This window comes from Pan paniscus, chromosome 11 (genome assembly GCF_029289425.2).
Source record: "Pan paniscus chromosome 11, NHGRI_mPanPan1-v2.0_pri, whole genome shotgun sequence".
NCBI classification, from domain to species: Eukaryota; Metazoa; Chordata; class Mammalia; order Primates; family Hominidae; genus Pan; species Pan paniscus.
In genome coordinates this window covers 82860595-82881526 of record NC_073260.2, presented here as the reverse complement: position 1 = coordinate 82881526, position 20932 = coordinate 82860595, and the positions used below count along the sequence as shown (strand labels likewise).

Sequence of the window (20932 nt, the reverse complement as noted above, 5' to 3'; positions counted from 1 at the left end):
TCAGTGTATTGTGTATTGCTTTTACATATGAATGTATAATAGGAATTGATGTGTTTTATACTTGTGGTCCCTCATCCTGTAAGTGCTATAGGAGAGTCTCCTGATTGGGAAAAGCTGCAGGTAGAAAAGTGCTAGTGCCTGAGGCACCATAGTCCTAACGACCCCTCTAAGTTACAAGTTTATGTGACTGATGATTTTGCTGATTGAAGCCTCTGACAAAGGGGGGCAGCTTCTATCTGGAGGTGCCCTTGGGGTTTGGGACTCATAGCCTCCCTGACATGGCAACCATATATATCCATTTTGAAAAGCACCTGGTAGTTTGCTACTGGGCTCTTGTTGAAACACAATGCCTGACTGATAAAGGCCTTTTGACTTCTAGCCTGATATTCCCATTTTGGGGAGCATCAACTTGAACAGAATGACTAACAAGGTGGGAAGGGCTCAACAAGCCTTGTTTGTCAAATGGAAACAATATATTCAAGAATGCCACTGTTCTGGCCCTAGAAGCATCTTGGCTTTATAGGAGAAAGTGGCACCTATCTCTCTGGGAGAAACCTTATCTTTCCCCTTTCCTCCTGACTTTTCTGTCTGAATGAAAGCCACCAGCTCAGTGATGCCTTCAATTCACAATTCATCATCCTAAATGCCTGTGCCTAATTCACTCATGGTTTGGCCAAACTGAAACCTGATGGGAGTTCTCTGAGCAACTGTTGTAGCTGTTCAGCCCCAGTGTTGACTATGTAGAACCAAAAATGGATGTGGTTACTGTATTAGTAGGCAGAATTCAAGGCCAGTCTCTTATCTGTGACCATAGTCCCCTTGATGAACCTTGTTATATTAATACTAACTCTTGGGCTGTTGCACTGGCCTGGCTCTTTGGTCTGCACTTGGAAACTACAAACTAGCAGACTGAAAACTCTCCTCTTTGGGGCCATGAACTGTGGAAACAAATCACAGCTGCTGACTCAACTATGTGGGTGCCTCAAGTAGATGTCCATGGTAAAAGCCCAATCTCTGATGAGGCTGATTGGAGTCAAGCACTGATCAAGCTTGGACTGCCCTGACACCATTGTTGCCTTTGTGCATCATTGTACTAGACATGGTACACACTCATCATCATAGACAGGGCAGAGTAATCTATATACCTGATGCAAAGGCTACCATTGCATGCCAAACCTGTGACTCCTGACAAAAGTTGACACATTTGTCTCACAGTGAATGATACCATGCTCCTGACATATTAATTTCACTGGACTTTTGATCCCCTCTCATGGATATTGGTGGTGCCTAACTGTTGTTGACATTTTTTCACGTTATTATGTAACTGGTTCAGTCCAATCAGCTGACTTTAGCCACACTGTTGTGGTCCTTGAAACTAATTTGCATCATGCCTTTGAGTTTCTGGACCATTTGCAATCTAGTGCTGCTGTGCCTTTTATGGCAAAAGCCACTCAGTGGGCTAACAATCAAGATACTTAATGGACCTTCCATGCTCCCACTATCCACAGACATTTGGTATTGGTGAGCATTGGAACAATTACCTCAAAAATTAACTCAAAAAGATGTCACTCTCTCTCTCACATTTCTTCTTAGTCCACACATTTTGGTACTAGGTATTTTGGTCACTGAATGGGGCTGTCCCCATAAAGGGATCATGTTTTCTTGGCCACTTCCTAGATAATGATCAGGACGAAAGGGATGGGATTGGGTGGGGCATGTGTTGCTTATAAATCTGCCTTGCTGGGCGCAGTGGCTCACGCCTGTAATCCCAGCACTTTGGGAGGCAGAGGCGGGCGGATCACGAGGTCAGGAGATCGAGACCATCCTGGCTAACATGGTGAAACCCCGTCTCTACTAAAAATACAAAAAATTAGCCGGGTGTAGCGGCAGGTGCCTGTAGTCCCAGCTACTCAGGAGGCTGAGGCAGGAGAATGGCGTGAACCCCGGGAGGCAGAGCTTGCAGTGAGCCGAGATTGCACCACTGCACTCCAGCCTGGGCGACAGAGCGAGACTCCATCTCAAAAAATAAATAAATAAATAAATAAAAAATAAATAAATCTGCCTTGAAAATTCAGAATTCCACCCTGGGAATTCCTGGGCATGAAGCTTCTCTCTTTACCCTAATGGCAATCACAGGCTGACCCAGTTGGTACATCCTCTGGGTGGCGGCCAGCCAAAAGGGGGCCTAAGGGATTTAATTCTGGTTCAGCTACTTAGCTCTTGTTTAATAAGGTCCCAGGTCATAAGGATAATGACCACGTGGTTGGGAACATTGCTCCCTATAGTAGCCCATGTGGACCAAAATGGGGGACACAATGGGTCTCTATATGTTTTAGAAAAATATCCTTTTGTTGTTGTTGTTACACCTTACCTTTCTGGATACAAGATCTGGGTGTGAGAAGGAAATTATTTGACAAAAAGGTGAAGTTACAGCTACTGGATTGAGACACATTGATTTTTTTTTTTTTTTTTTTTGAGACGGTGTCTTGCTCTGTCACCCAGGCTGGAGTGCAGTGGTGCAATCTTGGCTCACTGCAAGCTCCACCTCCCAGATTCAAGCGATTCTTCTGCCTCAGCCTCCTGAGTAGCTGGAATTACAGGCATGTGCCACCATACCTGGCTAATGTTGTGTGTGTGTGTGTGTGTGTGTGTGTGTGTGTGTGTGTGTTTTAATAGAGACAGAGTTTCACCATGTTGGTCAGGCTGGTCTCAAACTTCTGACCTCAAATGATCCGCCTGCCTTGGCCTCCCAAAGTGTTGGGATTACAGGCATGAGCCACTGCACCCGGCGTGGTGGTGGTGGAGGTAGATTAAACAACCCCAGCACTAGGAGAAGGAACATCTTAGAGCTTGGGAGGCATAGGAAAGGTAGAAATATCAATGATCTTCTATCTTTCAGAGCCATCACTGGATCTTTACTCATGAAGGAAAATAATCTGGTGAGGCTCTCCTGAACTAGCAAACACTTCGAATATGACGGACTACTGCGTCTGCCACATCCTGCCAGACAGCTCTGACTGCAGTTGATTGCCATACTCCTTCACCTTAATAAGAAAACTACTGAAAAGAGCAGAAAATGGCCCAGCTCCTGCATCTCTCATGCAAAACATCTGTCAGCACCTCTGGGTATCTTTCCCACTCCTGCTCCTGTAAATTTTGCTAGTCATTCTATAGAGTAGATGAATACCACCTGGCTGGTGGCAAGGACAAATAGAATGGTATGGACTGAAGGCCCTCAGGCAGTCCCTCCGTAAATAAAAACTAGGCTCAGTTATTCAAACTGCACTGGGAATCCTAAGGCCTACCAACCATCTGGGAGGCCCTAATGCGAATCATATGTTGGGGGCTCCAATAATTATAAACAATGTTTTCTTTCCAGGTGCACCACATATACTCCCAGGATTTAATTAATTAATTAATTAATTTTTTGAGGCAGTTTCACTTTGTCACCCAGGCCGGAGTGCAGTGGTGCTATCTTGGCTCACTGCAACCTCTGCCTCCTGGGTTCAAGTGATTCTCATGCCTCAGCCTCCAGAGTAGCTGGGACTACAGGCACACACCACCACACCCAGCTAATTTTTTTTATTTTTAGTAGAGACAAGGTTTCACTATGTTGGCCAGGCTGGTCTTGAACTCCCAACCTCAAGTGATCCATCTGCCTCATGAATTTCTTATGTAGAAGTCAGCCAGTAACTTGCCTTATCTTAAAAACACCTTATAGGCTGGGCGCGGTGGCTCACGCCTGTAATCCCAGCACTTTGGGAGGCTGAGGCAGACAGATCACTTGAGGTCGGGAGTTCCAGACCAGCCTGGCCAACATGGTGAAACCCAATCTCTACTAAAAATACAAAAATTCACAGGGCGTGATGGCATGCACCTGTAGCACCAGCTACTCAGGAGGCTGAGGCAGGGGAATCACTTGAACCTAAGAGGTGGAGGTTGCAGTGAGCTGAGATTGCATTGCTGCACTCCAGCCTGGGTGACAGATTAAGACTCAGTCTCAAAACCAAACCAAACCCCAAAACACCTTACAGTGACTTACACTGTAGGGGTGGTCATAAGAAATCTTCAAGTGTTTAAGGAAACACCATCAGTAGATAACTGGGAGAACTATGCAAATGAGGCTACTCTAGATTACTCAGAGGATTTTCTCAGAGGGATAGCTGACTTGTTATGTATATATGCACCTGCGCCAGTTATTCCTACAATGTGAGCCCGCCAATTAAAAGAATGAAACAAAATTTTTCCTAACTTTAGCTGAAATGATCAGTGATATCATATTGGCTCTGGAAGGGATTCAAATCCACCTCACTTCACTGCTTAGGGTTGTTGATTGATATAACTGCCCTAGATTTCCTTCTTGCAGGCCATGATGAAATATGTGCAAATGCTAATACATCTTGCTGTACTTGGATATATTCCTTGGGCCAAGTGGAAAAAATCAATTCATAAACAATGCCAAGGAGGCAGCCGAAGTAGACCCTAAAGCTTTATAAGATTTGTTCAGCCGATTGTGCCTGGAACCCTGGAAAACATGGTTATTAATATTGCAGGTTGGCCTTATCTTGTTACCAGTAGTCTTGTTGACAATAGCCTTATTAATGCTGTATGAAACAAATTGAACAGATTTGGTCTCAGCCTCTGGTGAAGATTCATCAGAGTGACTTAACAGTGTGGCATACTCATGGGAAAGTTTGCCAGAAGTCAAGAAAGTACAGAAACAAGGGGTGGATGTTGAGAGACAATTCTCTATAGGTCTTCCATGATTCTGCACATCTGGTGAATAGAGGCACTGCCTGGCTATAGTGGATAGAACAATGGCTGCCCAAAAATGTCCACATTTTAATCTGCAGAATCTTTGAGACTGGGCACAGTGGCACAGGCCTATTATCCTAGCACTTTAGAAGGCTGAGGTGGGAGGATCACTTGAGCCCAGGATTTTGAGACCATCCTGTGAAACACAGGGAGAACGCATCTCTACAAAAAAAAAAAAAAAAAAAAAAAAAAATTAGCTAGGCATGGTGGTGTGTACCTGTAATCCCAGCTACTGGGGAGGCTGAGGTGGGAGGACTGCTTGAGCCCAGGAGGTTAGGCTGCAGTGAGCTGTGATCGTGCCATTGCACTCCAGCCTGGGTGACTGAGTGAGATCTTATCTCTTAAAAAAAAAAAAAGAAAAGAAAAAGAAAAAAATAACCTGGCTGGGCGCGGTGGCTCACGCCTGTAATCCTAGCACTTTGGGAGGCCAAGGCAGGCACATCACGAGGTCAGGAGATCGAGACCATCCTGGCTAATATGGTAAAACCCCGTCTCTACTAAAAATACAAAAATTAGCCAGGCGTGATGGTGGGCACCTATACTCCCAGCTACTCGGGAGGCTGAGGCAGGAGAATGGCGTGAACCCGGGAGGCGGAGCTTGCAGTGAGCCGAGATCGCGCCACTGCACTCCAGCCTGGGTGACAGAGTGAGACTCCGTCTCAAAAAAAAAAAAAAAAAAGAAAAGAAAAGAAAAAAAGAAAAAAAGAACCTTTGAAAATATGTTACCTTACATGCAAAAGTGACTCTGCAGGATGCAATTAAGAATATTAAGATGGGGAGAGAATCTTGGATTATCTGAGTGGGTCCAACATCATCACAAAGATCCTTATGAAGGAAAGAGGGAGGCAGAGAGTCAGAAGAGATATGACAATGAAAGTAGAGGTTGGAGTGATGTGGCCACAAGTCAAGGAATGTGGGCAGCCTCTAGAAACTGGAAAAGGCAATCGATTCTCCCTTACAGCTTCCAGAAGAAACACAGACTTTGATTTTAGCCTTTTCAGATCAATTTTGGACTCCGGATCCCCAGAACTATAAGTTAATAAATATCTGTTGTTTTAAGCCACTAAGTTCATGGTAATTTGTTACAACAGCAATAGCAAACTAATATATTGTGTTTCTTCTGGATAATTGTCTTTTTTTTTTTTTTTTTTTTTGAGATAGGGTCTTGTCTGTGGCCCAGGCTGGAGTGTAGTGGCACAATCACAGCTCACTGCAGCCTCAACCTCTGGGTGCAAACAATCCTCCCATCTCAGCCTCCTGAGTAGCTGGGACAACAGGTGGGTGCCACCATGCCTGGCTAACTTTTGCATTTTATGTAGAGATGGGGTTTTGCCACATTGCCCAGGCTAGTCTTGGTCTCCTGAGCTCAAGCAGTCTGCCTGCTTCCGCCTCCCAAAGTGCTGGGATTATAGGTGTGAGCCACAAACCTGGCCTGGACTATTTTTCCAAGGGTATTTCTATAGTGAACAGTCTTAGAAGATAAAGTATCTTCCTACAAAGCAAAGGGAAGTCATGCTTACTGCCCATTATAAAAGATTTGGGTTCCCCATGTTTAGATTTCCTCTCTTATCATGCAAACCACTGTGTGTACAGGTGTCACCTAGCTCTCTTTGTATCACCTTGTGGAAATTAGGGCTTGGGTAACTGGTGCAAGAAAATGCTGACACGGCAGCCACTGATATTGCTGTGAGTAACAAAGACCTTTGTTTCTCATGTAGGAGTCTTGTGTTTACAGTTTGAAACTGATAGCTTGTAAGTGGGGACTCAGATCCTTCACAGTTATTTGACATATTATAGAACTTGGATAAGCCACAGGTTCTGCCTTGACCTTTCAACTCATTGACCATTCTCAAATGGGAAAAAAGGCTGTAAGAATTATTCAAGTGCAATGAATGACGGGAAGACAATACTTTCTTCTTTAAACACCTCTCAGCTTCCAGAAGCGTTATATTTTTCCCCCCAGAAGCATTAGTATCCTCTGGAATTCTTGGATGATTGGCATCATACTACAGATTTTGAAAATTCCTAACCTTCTTTTCTGTGTCCTCAGTAATCACCTAAAATTTCCCCATGGCTCATTTGCTTAGTTTATACATGACGGCAGACTCTTCACATAAGCTAACCTCCTAAGGTCAAGAAACACATTCCAAGTATGTTTGTTTTGAATACATTTGTCCACTGAAATCACCAGGCTTTGAGTTTTACACACAAAATAAGACCAAACCTGAGTCTACTTATCAAAATATATATCCTTCTATTCATATGTTTCCAGGAGAACCAGTCTTAACACTTCTGCAAGATATTCAATGCTTGCCTTAGGGACTGTGTCTTAGGTTATCAGCAGTAACCTGTTTGTAAGAGAGGTCAAAGGAGAATAGTCTTCAAATATTTTCAGGCATTTTCATAAGACCTGAGTAAATTCCAGACTCTTGATAAGGAACGAGTGTGTGAGATGCAGTAACTGAGATTAAGTTTATAATGGAATCCTGGCAAGACTTACCATCTACTGGGAAAAATTCCCTGTGAAGTTTATCTTGAGTATTCTAATAGACTCAGAATTAAAAAGACTTTGAAGTGAAATATCATTTTTGATACTTGATAACATTTGCTACTCCACTTTGTAAGAGGGGAAATAAGAGGAAAGATGCAGATGGTAAAGAGGATTCCACTAGCTCTCTGTACAGCAGTGGTTCTCAACCAGGAGCAATTTTGCCTCCTATGTGACATCTGGCGCAGTCTAGAGACATTTTCTATTGTCATGACAGGGGTAGGGTGGGACTGCTACTGACATCTAGTGAGTAAGGATTCTGCTAAACATCCTACAATGCACAGAAAAGCCCCCCACAAGATAAAATGATCTGACCCCAAATGTCAACAGTATCAAGGTTGAAAAACCCTGTAATACAGGAAGGATTAAAAATAGACTGGTGATAGAATAATTCTGTATCTTGACTGCAGTGATGGTAACATAAATTTATGTATGGAATTTTGCATACAGCTACATGCATACAGACACACACATGCAAATGAATGCAGGTTAAAAATATGATACAACCAGTAAGGTCTGTAGTCTAGTTAACGTGTCAATTTCCTAATTTTGATATTATGCAACAATATCAAATGCCACCACTGGGGGAAGCAAGGGTACACAGGACTCTGTTCTATTTTTGCAACTTCCTATAATTACTTCAAAATAAAAAGCAAAAAAACGAATAGAGCCCCAGCCATATTCTCCAAAGAGGCTGCTATGTCTCCTTACCTTGTGCCGCTGCCAGCCCCCTTTGCTTCTGTGTGTTATGCAGTGCTTGGTACAGCACCAAGAAAACTATGGGATCCTACTTAGCAACTTTTATCCAAAGTTTGTAGTGGCTGTACATATATTAGGTTGGTACAAAAGTAACTGCAGTTTTGTCATTAAAATATGGCAAAAACTGCAGTTACTTTTGCACCAACCTAATAGTTGCTCCTTCTACCCAGTGTCTAAAGTTTTAGTTGGCAAATTAATAAGCACCCATCTTTACCACCACCTCTTCTCCAGCCCGAAGACTCAGAAACAACTGGAACACTTCATTCCCTTTGATTTTGAAGTAGCCCTAGAGATATTTATGAAGTGTTCCAATTGTTCCTAGGCTATGGACCCAATTTGAGACTGGTGTTCTAGGAGAGTTTCTATTCCCCATTATGAACTCTTTCTCAAGACATCGTCCCTCTCAACATGCTTAAAATCATATCCATTCCTTAAGGGCTGGCTCAAAATCATTTCTTTCAAAAGCCTCTGACTTTTCCACCTTCCCCTGCCCCAATGTTTTATTTCTTTGAACTTCTATTGTAAAGCAAATAAGTTCTAAGGCATGTATGTATACATCTATCTTTCTTTGAATTAATCAATCATCTATCTATGTCACTATACTATAAACTTCGGGAAAGACAAAGGAGTATAAAATATGATCTACTGCTCTAAAGGAGTTTCCTCTCTGGTGGAAAACAGGATGGTTCAATAATTCAGTTCAACAATAAATGCTCTCATGCCAAGAAATCACACTGGGCACTGTGTGGTATTAGCTTGGTGCAAAAGTAATTGTGGTTTTGGACTGTGAATTTTAAATCATTATAACTAGGCTCAAACACATCTTATTAATCAAAATAGGAACCATTACAATCAACACATTTTTGCCAACGAGAAATAAGTTTGTTTATTCCTGTAGCATAAAAATCCATGCTTTGGGATTCAACGAACTATTGGAAAGCATGTTCTGCATCCTGCTGGTTGTGGAAGCGTTTTCCCTGCAAAAAGTTGTCAAGATGCTTGAAGAAGTGGTAGTCGGTTGGCGAGAGGTCAGGTGAATATGGAGGATGAGGCAAAACTTCGTAGCCCAATTCGTTCAATTTCCCAAGTGCTGGTTGTGCAATGTGTGGTTGGGCACTGTCGTGGAGAAGAATTGGGCCCTTTCTGTTGACCAATGCCAGCGGCAGGTGTTGTAGTTTTTGGTGCATCTCATCGATTTACTGAGCATATTTCTCAGATGTAAGGGTTTCGCCAGGATTCAGAAAGTTGTAGTGGATCAGACCAGCAGCAGACCACCAAACAGTGACCATGACCTTATTCTGGTGCAAGTTTGGCTTTGGGAAATGCTTTGGAGCTTCCTGGTCCAACCACCGAGCTGGCTGTCACTGGCTGTCATATAAAATCCACTTTTCGTGGCACATCACAATCCGATCGAGAAATGGTTCACTGTTGTTGCGTAGAATAAGAGAAGATGACACTTCAAAACGACAATTTTTTTGTTTTTCGCTTAGTTCACAAGGCACCCACTTACCAAGCTTTTTCACCTTTCCAATTTGCTTCAAATGCCGAACGACTATAGAATGGTCAATGTTGAGTTCTTCAGCAACTTCAGGTGTAGTTCTAAGAGGATCAGCTTTGATGATTGCTCTCAATTGGTCACTGTCAACTTCCGATGGCTGGCCACTATGCTCCTCATCTTCAAGGCTCTCCTCTCCTTTGTGAAACTTCTTGAACCACCACTGCACTGTGTGTTCATTAGCAGTTCCTGGGCCAAATGTGTTGCTGATGTTGTGAGTTGTCTCCGCTGCTTTATGACCCATTTTGAACTTGAATAAGAAAATTGCTCGAATTTGCTTTTTGTCTAACATCATTTCCATAGTCTAAAATAAATATAAAACAAACAGCAATGTCATTAGCAAAAAAAAAAAGAAATGCACATTAAAATGATGTATAACATAACCACATTTATTTAAGAATGTATTCCAATATCAAATGACAAATTCCAACAGTGCAAAAACCACAATTACTTTTGTACCGACCAGCAGTTCCCCAACCTTTTTGGCACCAGGGACCGGTTTTGTGGAAGACAATTTTTCCATGGACTGGGGGTCAGGGGGAGATGGTTTTGGGATGAAACTCTTCCATCTCAGATCATCAGGCATTAGATACTCTTAAGGAGCACACAACCTAGATCCCTCACATGCCCAGTTCACAATAGTGATCACGCTCCTATCAGAATCTAATGCCGCTGCTGCTGCTGATCTGATGGGAGGTGGAGCTCAGGCAGTAATGCTTGCTTGCCTGTCACTCACCACCTCCTGCTGTGTAGCCCAGTTCCTAACAGGCCACAGACTGGTACTGGTCCATGGCCCAGGGGTTGGGGACCTCTGGTATAAATGATGATTAAGACTTGATCCCTGTTTTCAAGGCCTTTATCTAATAAATGAGATATGCACAGACGTATGATACAAGACAGAATGTGGTAAGTGACATCAAAAAGTAATAAAGCTATATGGGAATACAGAGGATTTAAAGACTATTTCGGATCCAAAAAGGGTTATTAGGGAATGTCACATTTGAGTCTTGCAGGATGGGTAAAATGATGGGGTCAATATAAGGGGGAAGAATTTCTACTTGCAGTTGAAGCTGGAAAGTGCAAGACATGCTTGGAGAGCTTAGCTGACCAGTTTGGTTGAGGATAAGATATGAGTGAAGAGCAAGGTCTTTGGTTTACAGAAGACCCTGGACACCATGCCACAACGTTTAGACATTACTCTTAACACTTTGGTGACAGTGACTGGAAATTTTCAAGCAGGTGTCATAATCAAAGCTTTGTTCTAGGATAACATATGGCATCACTGGAAAATAAGAGTTGAGGATGGAGACTTTAGATTGAGGCAGAGGAATCTGTAGGAGGTTATTGCTGTAATCCAGGCCAGAGTTAATGAGGGTGTAAACTAGACTGGTAGCAGGAGAAAGTTTCAGATAATAGAAGCTGTGCTACAAGTGATGAATGGTCAAGTGAAATGTGCAGGTAATTATGACGGAAGGTCAGATTCTGTAAGCTTGGGTATTCAAGGAGTTTCAGAAAGCAGGTAGCAATAATGGGTACAAGGAGGTGGGTGTAATGACTTGAAGGAATGATCAGAAGTAAGAAAAGTATAATGTATAAGTGCTTCTAGGGATGGTCATAAAGGTATTTGACTGGAATGGAGCATATATATTGAGAGCAACAGGAGTCAACACTAGGAGTTACCTGTGGAAGGCCTAGTTAGGAAGCTCTGGGCTGGGCGCAGTGGCTCACACCTGTAATCCCAGCACTTTGGGAGGCTGAGGTGGGTGGATCACCTGAGGTCAGGAGTTTGAGACCAGCCTGGCCAACATGGTCAAACTCTGTTTCTACTAAAAATACAAAAATTAGCTGGGCGTGGTGGTGCATGCCTGTAATCCCAGCTACTCAGGAGGCTGAGGCAGGAGAATCGCTTGAACCCAGGAGGCGGAGATTGCAGTAGGCCGAGATCATGCCATTACCCTCCAGCCTGGGCGACAGAAAAAAACTGTCTCCAAAAAAATAAAAAGCTTTGGCTTTATTTTCTAGGCAGTGGGAAACTTATGATAGATTTTTCAGTAGCCTAGTAACATGATGAAGTCATGTTATTTATAGCACTTACATGACATATGTACTACCTCGTATTAAAGGTATGTTCCTGGACACAAGATTAGAGGATTAAAGTTTGTCAGAGATACTCAATGAATTCTTATTGAGTTGACTGAATCATTTTGTCAAAAAAGAATTATTCTATCATGTGAATAATAACCTTCTATCAATATACTTGAACTCTGAATAATGGATTTTCTCAAAATGGGACTTCTTCAGTTGGAGCTGGCTCATACTGGCTTGTGAGGGCTTACTGGTAAAATTTCACGTGTTTTGTGAGGCAGAGGATCTCAAGTTGGTAACCATTTGCAAGTATTTACATCAAGGAAATTGGCAAATGTAATAAAGTTTATTTTCAGGAGGACTGGTTATTAGTCATTTACCAGGACATCACTGCCAGTCTCCCTCCTATCCCTCACCCCCATCATCCAACTATCACTTCAAGTTTTTTGACGGCAGAAACTGAGTCTTATTATTCTTGTATGCTCAATATAGTATTATACAGTATTAGGATACTGTGATAAAATATGTTCTTAAAATTTTCTCCAGACAGACCATTTAACAAATAAAAACCATTCGGAAGAAAATGCCACAAATAAACATCTAGACCTGGGGTTGGCAAACTGTCTTCTGTAGGCCAAATCAGATCCTATGTCTGTTTTTGTTTTGCAAGTAGAGTTTTTAGTAAACATAGCTATGATTATTCATGTATGTATTGTCTATGGTTACTCTGTGATACAAGGGCATAGCTTAGTGTTTTAGACTGAGATCCTGTGGCTCACAAAGCCTAAAATATTAGGTTGATGCATAAATAATTGCGGTTTTTGCAAATTTTTTTTTTTGGCACCAACCTAATATTTACTATCTAGCCCTCCCAGAAAGTTCACTAATCTCTGATTTACACCATAGTGCCCCTACCTCCGATTCTCATGCAGGTCAGGATTATATCTAAAAAGTGCCATAACAATGGATAACTATATGGTATCTTCTTACAGGTAAATCTTATTACCTTATAGTGTCACACACATCAAACATTTTTAGACAATAATGTAGACACAGATAATTGCAAAGTCCATAAATGCAGGGAGACAGACAGACAGACACACACACACACACACACACACACACGGTATTTGTTGGAGAATCAAGGGAAAAACCGTATCTCTAAATGGTAGGGAGTGAAGTCTTCCTGGGGCATGTGATACAGGATGAGTAGAAGTTAGACAGGTGAAGGCAAGGGGAAAGTCATTCTAGGTAGAGGAAGGCAGCCTAGGCAAAGCATGCAGGTAAGACACAGCATGACAGGGAAAAACAGGTAATGAGGAGCTAATGAAGTTGAGGAGAAATTTTATTTAGACATATGGAAGAAATTCCAAATGATTGGTTATCCAGTTGTGGCACTTTCTAGCTTTAGAAGCAGTGATTATCTCACACCTGGACATAACCAAGTAGTCATCCTTCATTAAGCAGAAGGCCTTGTTATTGAGCCATGCTGCCAGAAATTTAGGTGATATCAAATGATGTCTATACTGAAATCGATACCCTCAGAATTCTCTTAGACCCAGAGTCCATAGAGCTCTGCTAAAAAGTCGTGTTTATGTAACAGTATTTATTCTCAGAACAGGGTTGGACGGCTTAGGAGCAGAAACGCAGAATGTATCTTTGCGGATTTGGGTCACAGTGGGCTGTCAGGATTTAAATTGTGCAACATTGATTAATAATGGGCTGGTTTGTACATTCCTTGCAAGTCATCTTTAAAAGCCAATGACGTCATTTCAAATTAGGATTCTCAGAGATAACTTCTCTCTGTATTACACTGAAAATAATTTTGGAACTATCCTTAATGCCACTTAAAGCCTGAAATTGACCAGTAACTTAATTTGATAGAATATAAGGCGAACACCTCAACTATATTAAATTGTCCCATTTGGGTGGACACTCCTCGGGCACCCTGTTCCGCCCTACACACAGATAATCTGGGGGCGCTCGCGCACAGCTGTCATCGTAGCAGCAGAGGCCACTGTCAATACAGGTCGCCTGACTGATCGTCTGACCAAACCGGGCTAACCCGAGGGCGGTAAATAAGCTCTGGCCATGAAGCAATGACTCCGCAGGATTGCGCAGGGCAGTCACGGGCGTTTACTCCATTTTCTGTTCGTTGTGCTGAGGCCTTTCCACCATTAACTTACCCCAACTCCCCCGCATAGGGCAATACGACCCCTCCAAATATCAAACGCTAAGCATATTAAAATAACAAAATACCTCGCCGCTATTTTATCACGAGACCCTCCTCCCAGCGGGGAACGCAGAGTAGACAGAGAGGCAAGGGAGGGCAAGGCGATTGTGACAGCGCGGAGGGGTGAACACGGCCCAGCTGGGCATGAGGTAAGGTGGGGAGACTACCTGGACAGCAAGCGCGCAGGCGCAGCCGCGGCCGCAGGGCCCACTGGTCCCTTTCTAGTAATTTCGCTAACCGTGACGTCATCTCGGTGCGCCGTTACAGCGCTTAACTGGAACCTGCGATTTAGTTTTTGGTGAAAGGAGTGGGAAAAAACCATGAACTGACCTACCCCGCCCCATTTTGCTTTTAGTCCTTCACACTGGCTTCGCCTGCACTTTGGGCAATGGAGCGGGAAAGGAAAAGGCACGCAGGCTGAGCTCAAAGTCGCGCCAGCCGGGGATGACTCGGCGACGCCGCCAGGCGCGTTACCCGGCGTGCTCCGCGCGGCGCCGGCGAAGGGACGTGGGGGAAGGGGCAGGGAGGAGGAAGCGGTGGCTGCTGCGGATGTCGGTGTGAGCGAGCGGCGCCTGAACACACGGCGGCTGCCGAGCGCCTGACCCGGGCCTGCGCCAGAGCCTGCACCGAGCTCCGGGGCCCCACACCCGCTACGGTGGCCCTGCGCCCGTTGCTGCTGAGGCGGCGTGCTCTGCATTCTTCGCTGTCCAGGCCTGCCGGCTCTGGTGTCTGCTGGCTCCTCCTTGCTCGCCTGCTCCCTCCTGCTTGCCTGAGTCACCGCCGCCGCCGCCGCCGCCGCCACAGCCATGGCCGAGAGTGGTGAAAGCGGCGGTCCTCCGGGCTCCCAGGATAGTGCCGCCGGAGCCGAAGGTGCTGGCGCCCCCGCGGCCGCTGCCTCCGCGGAGCCCAAAATCATGAAAGTCACCGTGAAGACCCCGAAGGAAAAGGAGGAATTCGCCGTGCCCGAGAATAGCTCCGTCCAGCAGGTGAGGCCGCCTGGGGCTCGGGCCGGGATGGGGGTGGCGGCAGGACCTCCGCCCGCCGCCCCAGGAGACCTTTTGGAAGAGCCTGGGAGAGGGGTCGTCCTCGGCCATTCTCCCGGGCGTCGTCCCAAATTAGATCACACCCAAGTTCATGGGTTTGCGCCTTGGGACACCGCAATGGTTTGTGGCGTGGCGGCGCGGCCTGTTTGTGGGACGGGCCGATGCCGCTTTTCTCGGAGCCTGCCTTCTTTGGTATCCGCCGACCCTCAGCCTCCTCCCCCAGTCGACCCTCAGCCTCCTCCCCCAGTTCCCCGCCCTCCGTCGCCTCCCCTCCAACTCCTCACAAAGGAAAGGGACCCACCGCCAGGCTCCGGGCGGGGTGGAGGCTGGGCGGGGGCGAGGGTTCGCTTTAGCTCAGGCTGCGGTTTTGTTTCATGAATTAAAAAGGGGTGGGTGGGATCCTCGTTGTTTTACGTGCCTGCTTGTTAAGGTGGGTTTTGGGGTGAGGTGCACGTGTATATTTAGTTCTGCATTTTAACTCCTGAAATCTTTCCCACCTTGCAACCTTTAAAAAAAAATTATGACGTAGAAACTGTTTTTAGCTCCATCTTAAGTATTAGTGATAGTACTAGGTTTAAGGAGAAAAGTGAATGACTTTCTTTCACTGATGACTTGCTCTTTCCCTTTTAGTATGTTTATCATCTCTTAGATGCCAATCATTGGGTAGGTTTTTGTTTGATTTTAGAGGGGCGATAGCGATGTTGATATTAGCGGTTGCAATCAAATAAAAGAAAATCGGAGTTAATGCAGAATATTACTTAAACTTGGTTCAGGAATACAAACCTTGCAGTTAATTAAGATTCTTGGTGGAATTTAACAAATAATTTTAGTGTATTGTTGAATACGTCGTGTTTTCCATAATTACTGACTTAATCTCTGAAGATCGCAAACAACGTGAACAGTTTGTGACAGGAAACAACAATTCCTGAAATGTACCTATCAGTTTCCCCAGGGACAGTAGGTGATTGGGGTATTGGTTTAACGAGTTCCAAAGGTAGTGTATTTTGTGAAGCAGTGAGGTGTGTAACATCAAATGAGAGAAACTTTTACCACCAACAGAATTATCACTTTTGTTTTTGTCTCCCAGTGCTTGTAAAAATTTTCCTTACCATTTTTGTATTTTCAAGCATGCGGAAAGTTGAAAGAATTGGGAAGTGGATACACATATGTCCATCATCTACAATTAGCATTTTACGGTATTATAATCGATTATCAAGTTCATTTAATTTTGGGGAGCAATTCAGAGTAAGTTGCACGTATCAGTAGATGACACCAGTACATGTCACTTCAGCATTGTGAATTTATTTGCCTAAGTTCAACTTCATGTTTTACGTTTTTTGACGTAATTTTGGCAGCAGTGAAATGGATATGGTTGCCCTTCCGTGAGTTTTCACAAATGCTTACACCTGTGTAGCCCAAGCTCTTATCAAGATATAGAACATTATAATTGACTAGAAAGTTTTTTCTTGCCTTTTCCCAGTCATTTCAGTCACTTGGCCTTTCCATCAACCACCCAGTTTTTTTTTTTTTTTTTTAATGCCCTAAGTTACAGAGTTGCCTGTTTTAGAACTTAACATTAAATGGGATCCCATAGAGTCTATAGTACTGTGTGTATTTTTCTGGGTAAGGCTTTTTTTCCCACTCAGCATAATGTTTTTGAGTTTCGTCTTTGTTGCGTGTATCAGTAGTTCCTTTCTTTTTATTAGTGTGTAGTTTTCCACTGTATGTGTATACCATAATTTATCTATTCACTGTTGAAGGTCACCTGGGCTGTTTGCAGTTAGTTACTATGAACAGTCTTATACAAGTTTTTTTGTGGTCTTACTCTTTTATCTTTCATGGTTATATACTTAGACTTGGTTTGAGTAGGTCATAGGGCAATTGTATGTTTCAGTTTTGTGAGAAACTATGTTTTAAAAAATGCTTCTGGGCCGGATGCGGTGGCTCACACCTGTAATCCCAGCACTTTGTGAGGCCGAGGCGGGTGGATTGCCTGAGGTTCGAGACCAGCCTGGCCAACGTGGTGAAACCCCGTCTCTACTAAAAATACAAAAATTAGCTGGGCGTGGTGGCAGGCACCTGTAATCCCAGCTACTGGGGAGGCTGAGGCTGAGGCAGGAGAATCATTGCTTGAACCTGGGAGAGGGAGGTTACAGTGAGCCGAGATTGCGCCATTGCAGTCCAGCCTGGGCAACAAGAGCGAAACTCAGTTTCAAAAAAAAAAAAAAAAAAAAAGTAGTGCTGGCTTCAGCAGCGCATATACTGAAAAATGCTTGTATCATTTTACCATCCCGCCAACGAAGATACATGGGAGTTCCTGTTGCTCCATATCCCTTCTAACATTTTGATATTGTCAGTCTCTGTAATTTTAGCTATTTTAGCGGGTGTGTAGCCATATTAAGTTTTAAAGCTCTCGGATCTCTTTTCTAGGATTCCTAATTCATGCCTCCACCATCCTGGGTGCTTTCAGCATTTTACTGCAAAAGATTAGAAATAATCAGTATTTTATAAATAGAAAAATTCCTTTCAGTCAATATATGATGTTATAGCTGTGAGGGTGTTTTTGCTTTTTGTGATGTTAAAATTATAAATTCTGTGAACGCTTTTATTTTACTCCGCTGTAACCAAAGTGAGATTTTTTTTTTTTTTTTGAGATGGAGTCTCTGTCACCCCCCAGGCTGGAGTGCAATGGCATGGTGTCGGCTCACTGCAACCTCCCCTTCCCGGGTTCAAGGATTCTCCCGCCCCAGCTTCCCTAGTAGCTGAGACTACAGGCGCATGCCACACCACACCCGGCTAATTTTCCTATTTGTAGTAGAGACAGGGTTTCACCATGTTGGCCAGGCTGGTCTCGAACTCCTGATCTTGTGATCCGCCTGCCTCGGCCTCCCAAAGTGCTAGGATTACAGGCGTGAACCACCGGGCACCCGGCCCAGTACGAATTGTTAATAGATAAAATTAAAGTCTTTCTGAAGTAGCCTTTTCTGATGGTAGTTTATTTTTAAATTCTTGATCATTGTTTTATGTTGAAGCAGAAAATGTGATAAAAATTGACGCTTACCACCACACCAGAGAACCTGTAGACAAGTTGGGCTTTGTATATGCAAGGGAAACAGATACAGGAAAATGTGGAAGAAAAAGAAAAGCAGTTTTCAAATGACCTATTTGTAAAATCTACTTGAAGCACAAAAGATATGCCATTTTATAATTTAAAAAATTTAAAGGGTTTGATTGAAACTGTTTGTTACAAATGAAAATTTGTCATTAAAAATACTTAATGACATTAAAATTCCACTGAAAGTGTCCAGTTAGAAATTGGGAAATATTTAGTCTTTAAAATTTGTACCTAATTTTGGAGGGTCAGAGGGTAAGCCGAAGACCTCCAGAGGATAATATTGAAGGCTTATGCTCTACATCAGACAAATTACGTTTTCTATAAGTTAAAATTTCTTTCAATAAGTATTTCTATGTAATGTAGATTCCTTAACACATTATACCAAAATGCTGTTTATATGAACATGCTGTAATAAGTGATTAGATGAAATTACGTTAAACTTCTTGGGTAACTTGTAAGGTGGTAATTTATTTTCCTATTTTTCCATTGGTTTCTGGTCGTGAGTACCAACAGGCAGAAACAGGTTGCCTTAATTTTTTACAGTGCTATATACATTTGGTATTTAATAATGTTACTTGTTCAAGGTTACTAATAAAGCTTAAGCTTTTTTCCAATTTAGAGTGAAATTTATTATTCACGGAGCACTCAGAATCAACTGAGTAACATAAATTTTTACTTACAGGTTGCTAGAATAGGTAGTGAGAATATAAACTGCACTGTGTACATTCCAAGGTACTGTCATTAATAGAGATTTTTGTAATACAGGTTTTGAGTATCCCTTATGGGAAATGCTTGGGACCAGAAGTGTTTGGGACTTTGGATTTTCTTTTTTTTTGGATTTTGGAATATTTGTATATACATAATGAGATATCTTGGGGATGGCACCTAAATATAAACATGAAATTCAGTTATATTTCATGTACATTTTATGCACAGAGCCTAAAGGTAATTTTATACAATATTTTAAATAATTTTGCGAGTGAAACAAACTGTATACATTGAAGCAAAGGTGTTACATATGGGATTTTTCCACATGTGATGTCATGGTGTTAAAAAATTTCAGATTTTGGAGCATTTCAGATTTCATATTTTTGGATTGGGGATGCTCAACCTGTATGTAAGTAAATAGATACAAAAGCATAAATGTGTAGTGGCACAAAGTCCCTGTGTATGAGATTTTTTTTTTTTGGTTAATTATTCATCATCAGCTATTGAAAAGAGCTTTGAGGATTTCCAAGTATCCACGAGCAAGATAACATCTAGAAGAATGGAGAGTTATATATGTGAGACATTAGTGCAGATAATGGAGGGGAGTTTCTGTGTAACTTCTAATTAGCTTATTTTGGGATTTCATAGACTGTTAGGTTATGTGTAAAATTTTGAAGTACATTTACTTGAAATGTTCAGGCAGTATATACTCTGGTTTTAGAAAGTGCCTTCTGTCAGTGCAAACTTCTGGGAAAATATTAATATACTTAGACATAATTTAAACTTACTGAGTCAAATTGAGCCTTTCTTTGATAAGGGAACTTGCGTTAGGGTCATCATCACACACATGATTTAACGTTATACTGTGTAGTGTGGATCTAGAACTATAGTGTCCACTTTGATACCATCACCCACATGTGGTTAAGTACTTAAAATGTGGTTGGACTGAAGTGAGATGTGTTAAGTGTAAAATTTATACCAGATTTTGAAAATTTGGTATGAACAAAGTAAATATCTTAATACTTTTGATATATTATGTATTGAAATAGTATTTTGCAGATCGTGAGTTAAGTAAAATATCAAAATTAATTTGACCTTTTATTAAAAACTTTTTTTCAGTATGGCTGCTTAAAATTTTTAAATTACTTGTGGCTTATATATATTTCTGCTGGACAACATCTTATCCAGAAGGTTGGATTGAATCAGTATAGCAAGATATCTGAGAAAAAAAATGTCTGTGAGATCATTGTTTTCTTATTTGCTTTGTTCTAATACTGGACAGCTGAAAAACTCGTTATTTAATGATTCTGATTAACAGAGATTGCTAGCTTTTTTTAAGAAAGAGCGTAATTGAAGTATAATTTGCCTACCATACAGTTCACCATTTTAAAGTCTGTAATTGATGTAATACATTCACAGGGTCGTGTAGTCAATTTTAGAACGTTTAGAACCCTCAAAAAGAAACGCTGTACCCTTTAGCAGTTGCCCTTCGTTTCTCCCTGGGCCCCCCAGCCTTAGGCAACTACTGATCTATTTTTTGTCTATAGATTTGCTTGTTCTGGGCGTTTGTTGTAAGTGGAATCATGTGGTCTTTTGTGATTGGCTTTCACTTAGCATAGTGTTTTCAAGGTTCATCCCTGTTGAAGCATGTGCCGGTACTTCCTTCCTTTTTATTGCCGAATAACATTCCATTGTGTTGCCAACAGCATTCCACATTTTATTTTTCTATCACGTGGTGGACGTTGGGTTGTTTCTACTTTCTGGCTATTGTGACTAATGCCTCTGAACACTCATGTATAAGTTTTTGTGGGGACATAACGTTTTCATTTTTCTTGGGTGTAGATCTTGGAGTGGAAATTGCTGGGTCAAAGCTCTATGTTGAGCTTTATGAGGAGCTGCCAAATTATTTTCTAAGGTGTCTGTACCATTTTACATTTCCACTAGCAATGCATGAGGATTCCGATAACCACATTCTCGGTAATACTTATTACAGTCTTTGTGATTATAGTCATCTTACTGGCTGTGAAATGGTATCTTACTGTGATTATTTTGCTTTTTATTTTCATTATTA

General features: G+C 42.4%; 1 protein-coding gene and 1 pseudogene across 2 annotated transcripts in view; one reads left to right on the top strand and one right to left on the bottom strand.

The window, feature by feature from the left end:
* Window positions 1-1606: 1606 nt before the first annotated feature.
* On the bottom strand, window positions 1607-14153 carry LOC134728544 (histone-lysine N-methyltransferase SETMAR-like; annotated as a pseudogene).
* Window positions 14147-20932, top strand: part of UBQLN1 (ubiquilin 1) — a 48342-nt gene continuing 41556 nt past the window's right edge. The window contains exon 1 of one of the 2 annotated variants that reach the window (XM_003810295.5): window positions 14147-14981. In XM_003810295.5, the coding sequence (XP_003810343.1) occupies window positions 14802-14981 (180 nt within the window). In that variant the 5' untranslated portion in view covers window positions 14147-14801. The remainder of the gene's footprint in view (window positions 14982-20932) is intronic. The other variant, XM_003810294.5, reaches the window with a different exon arrangement.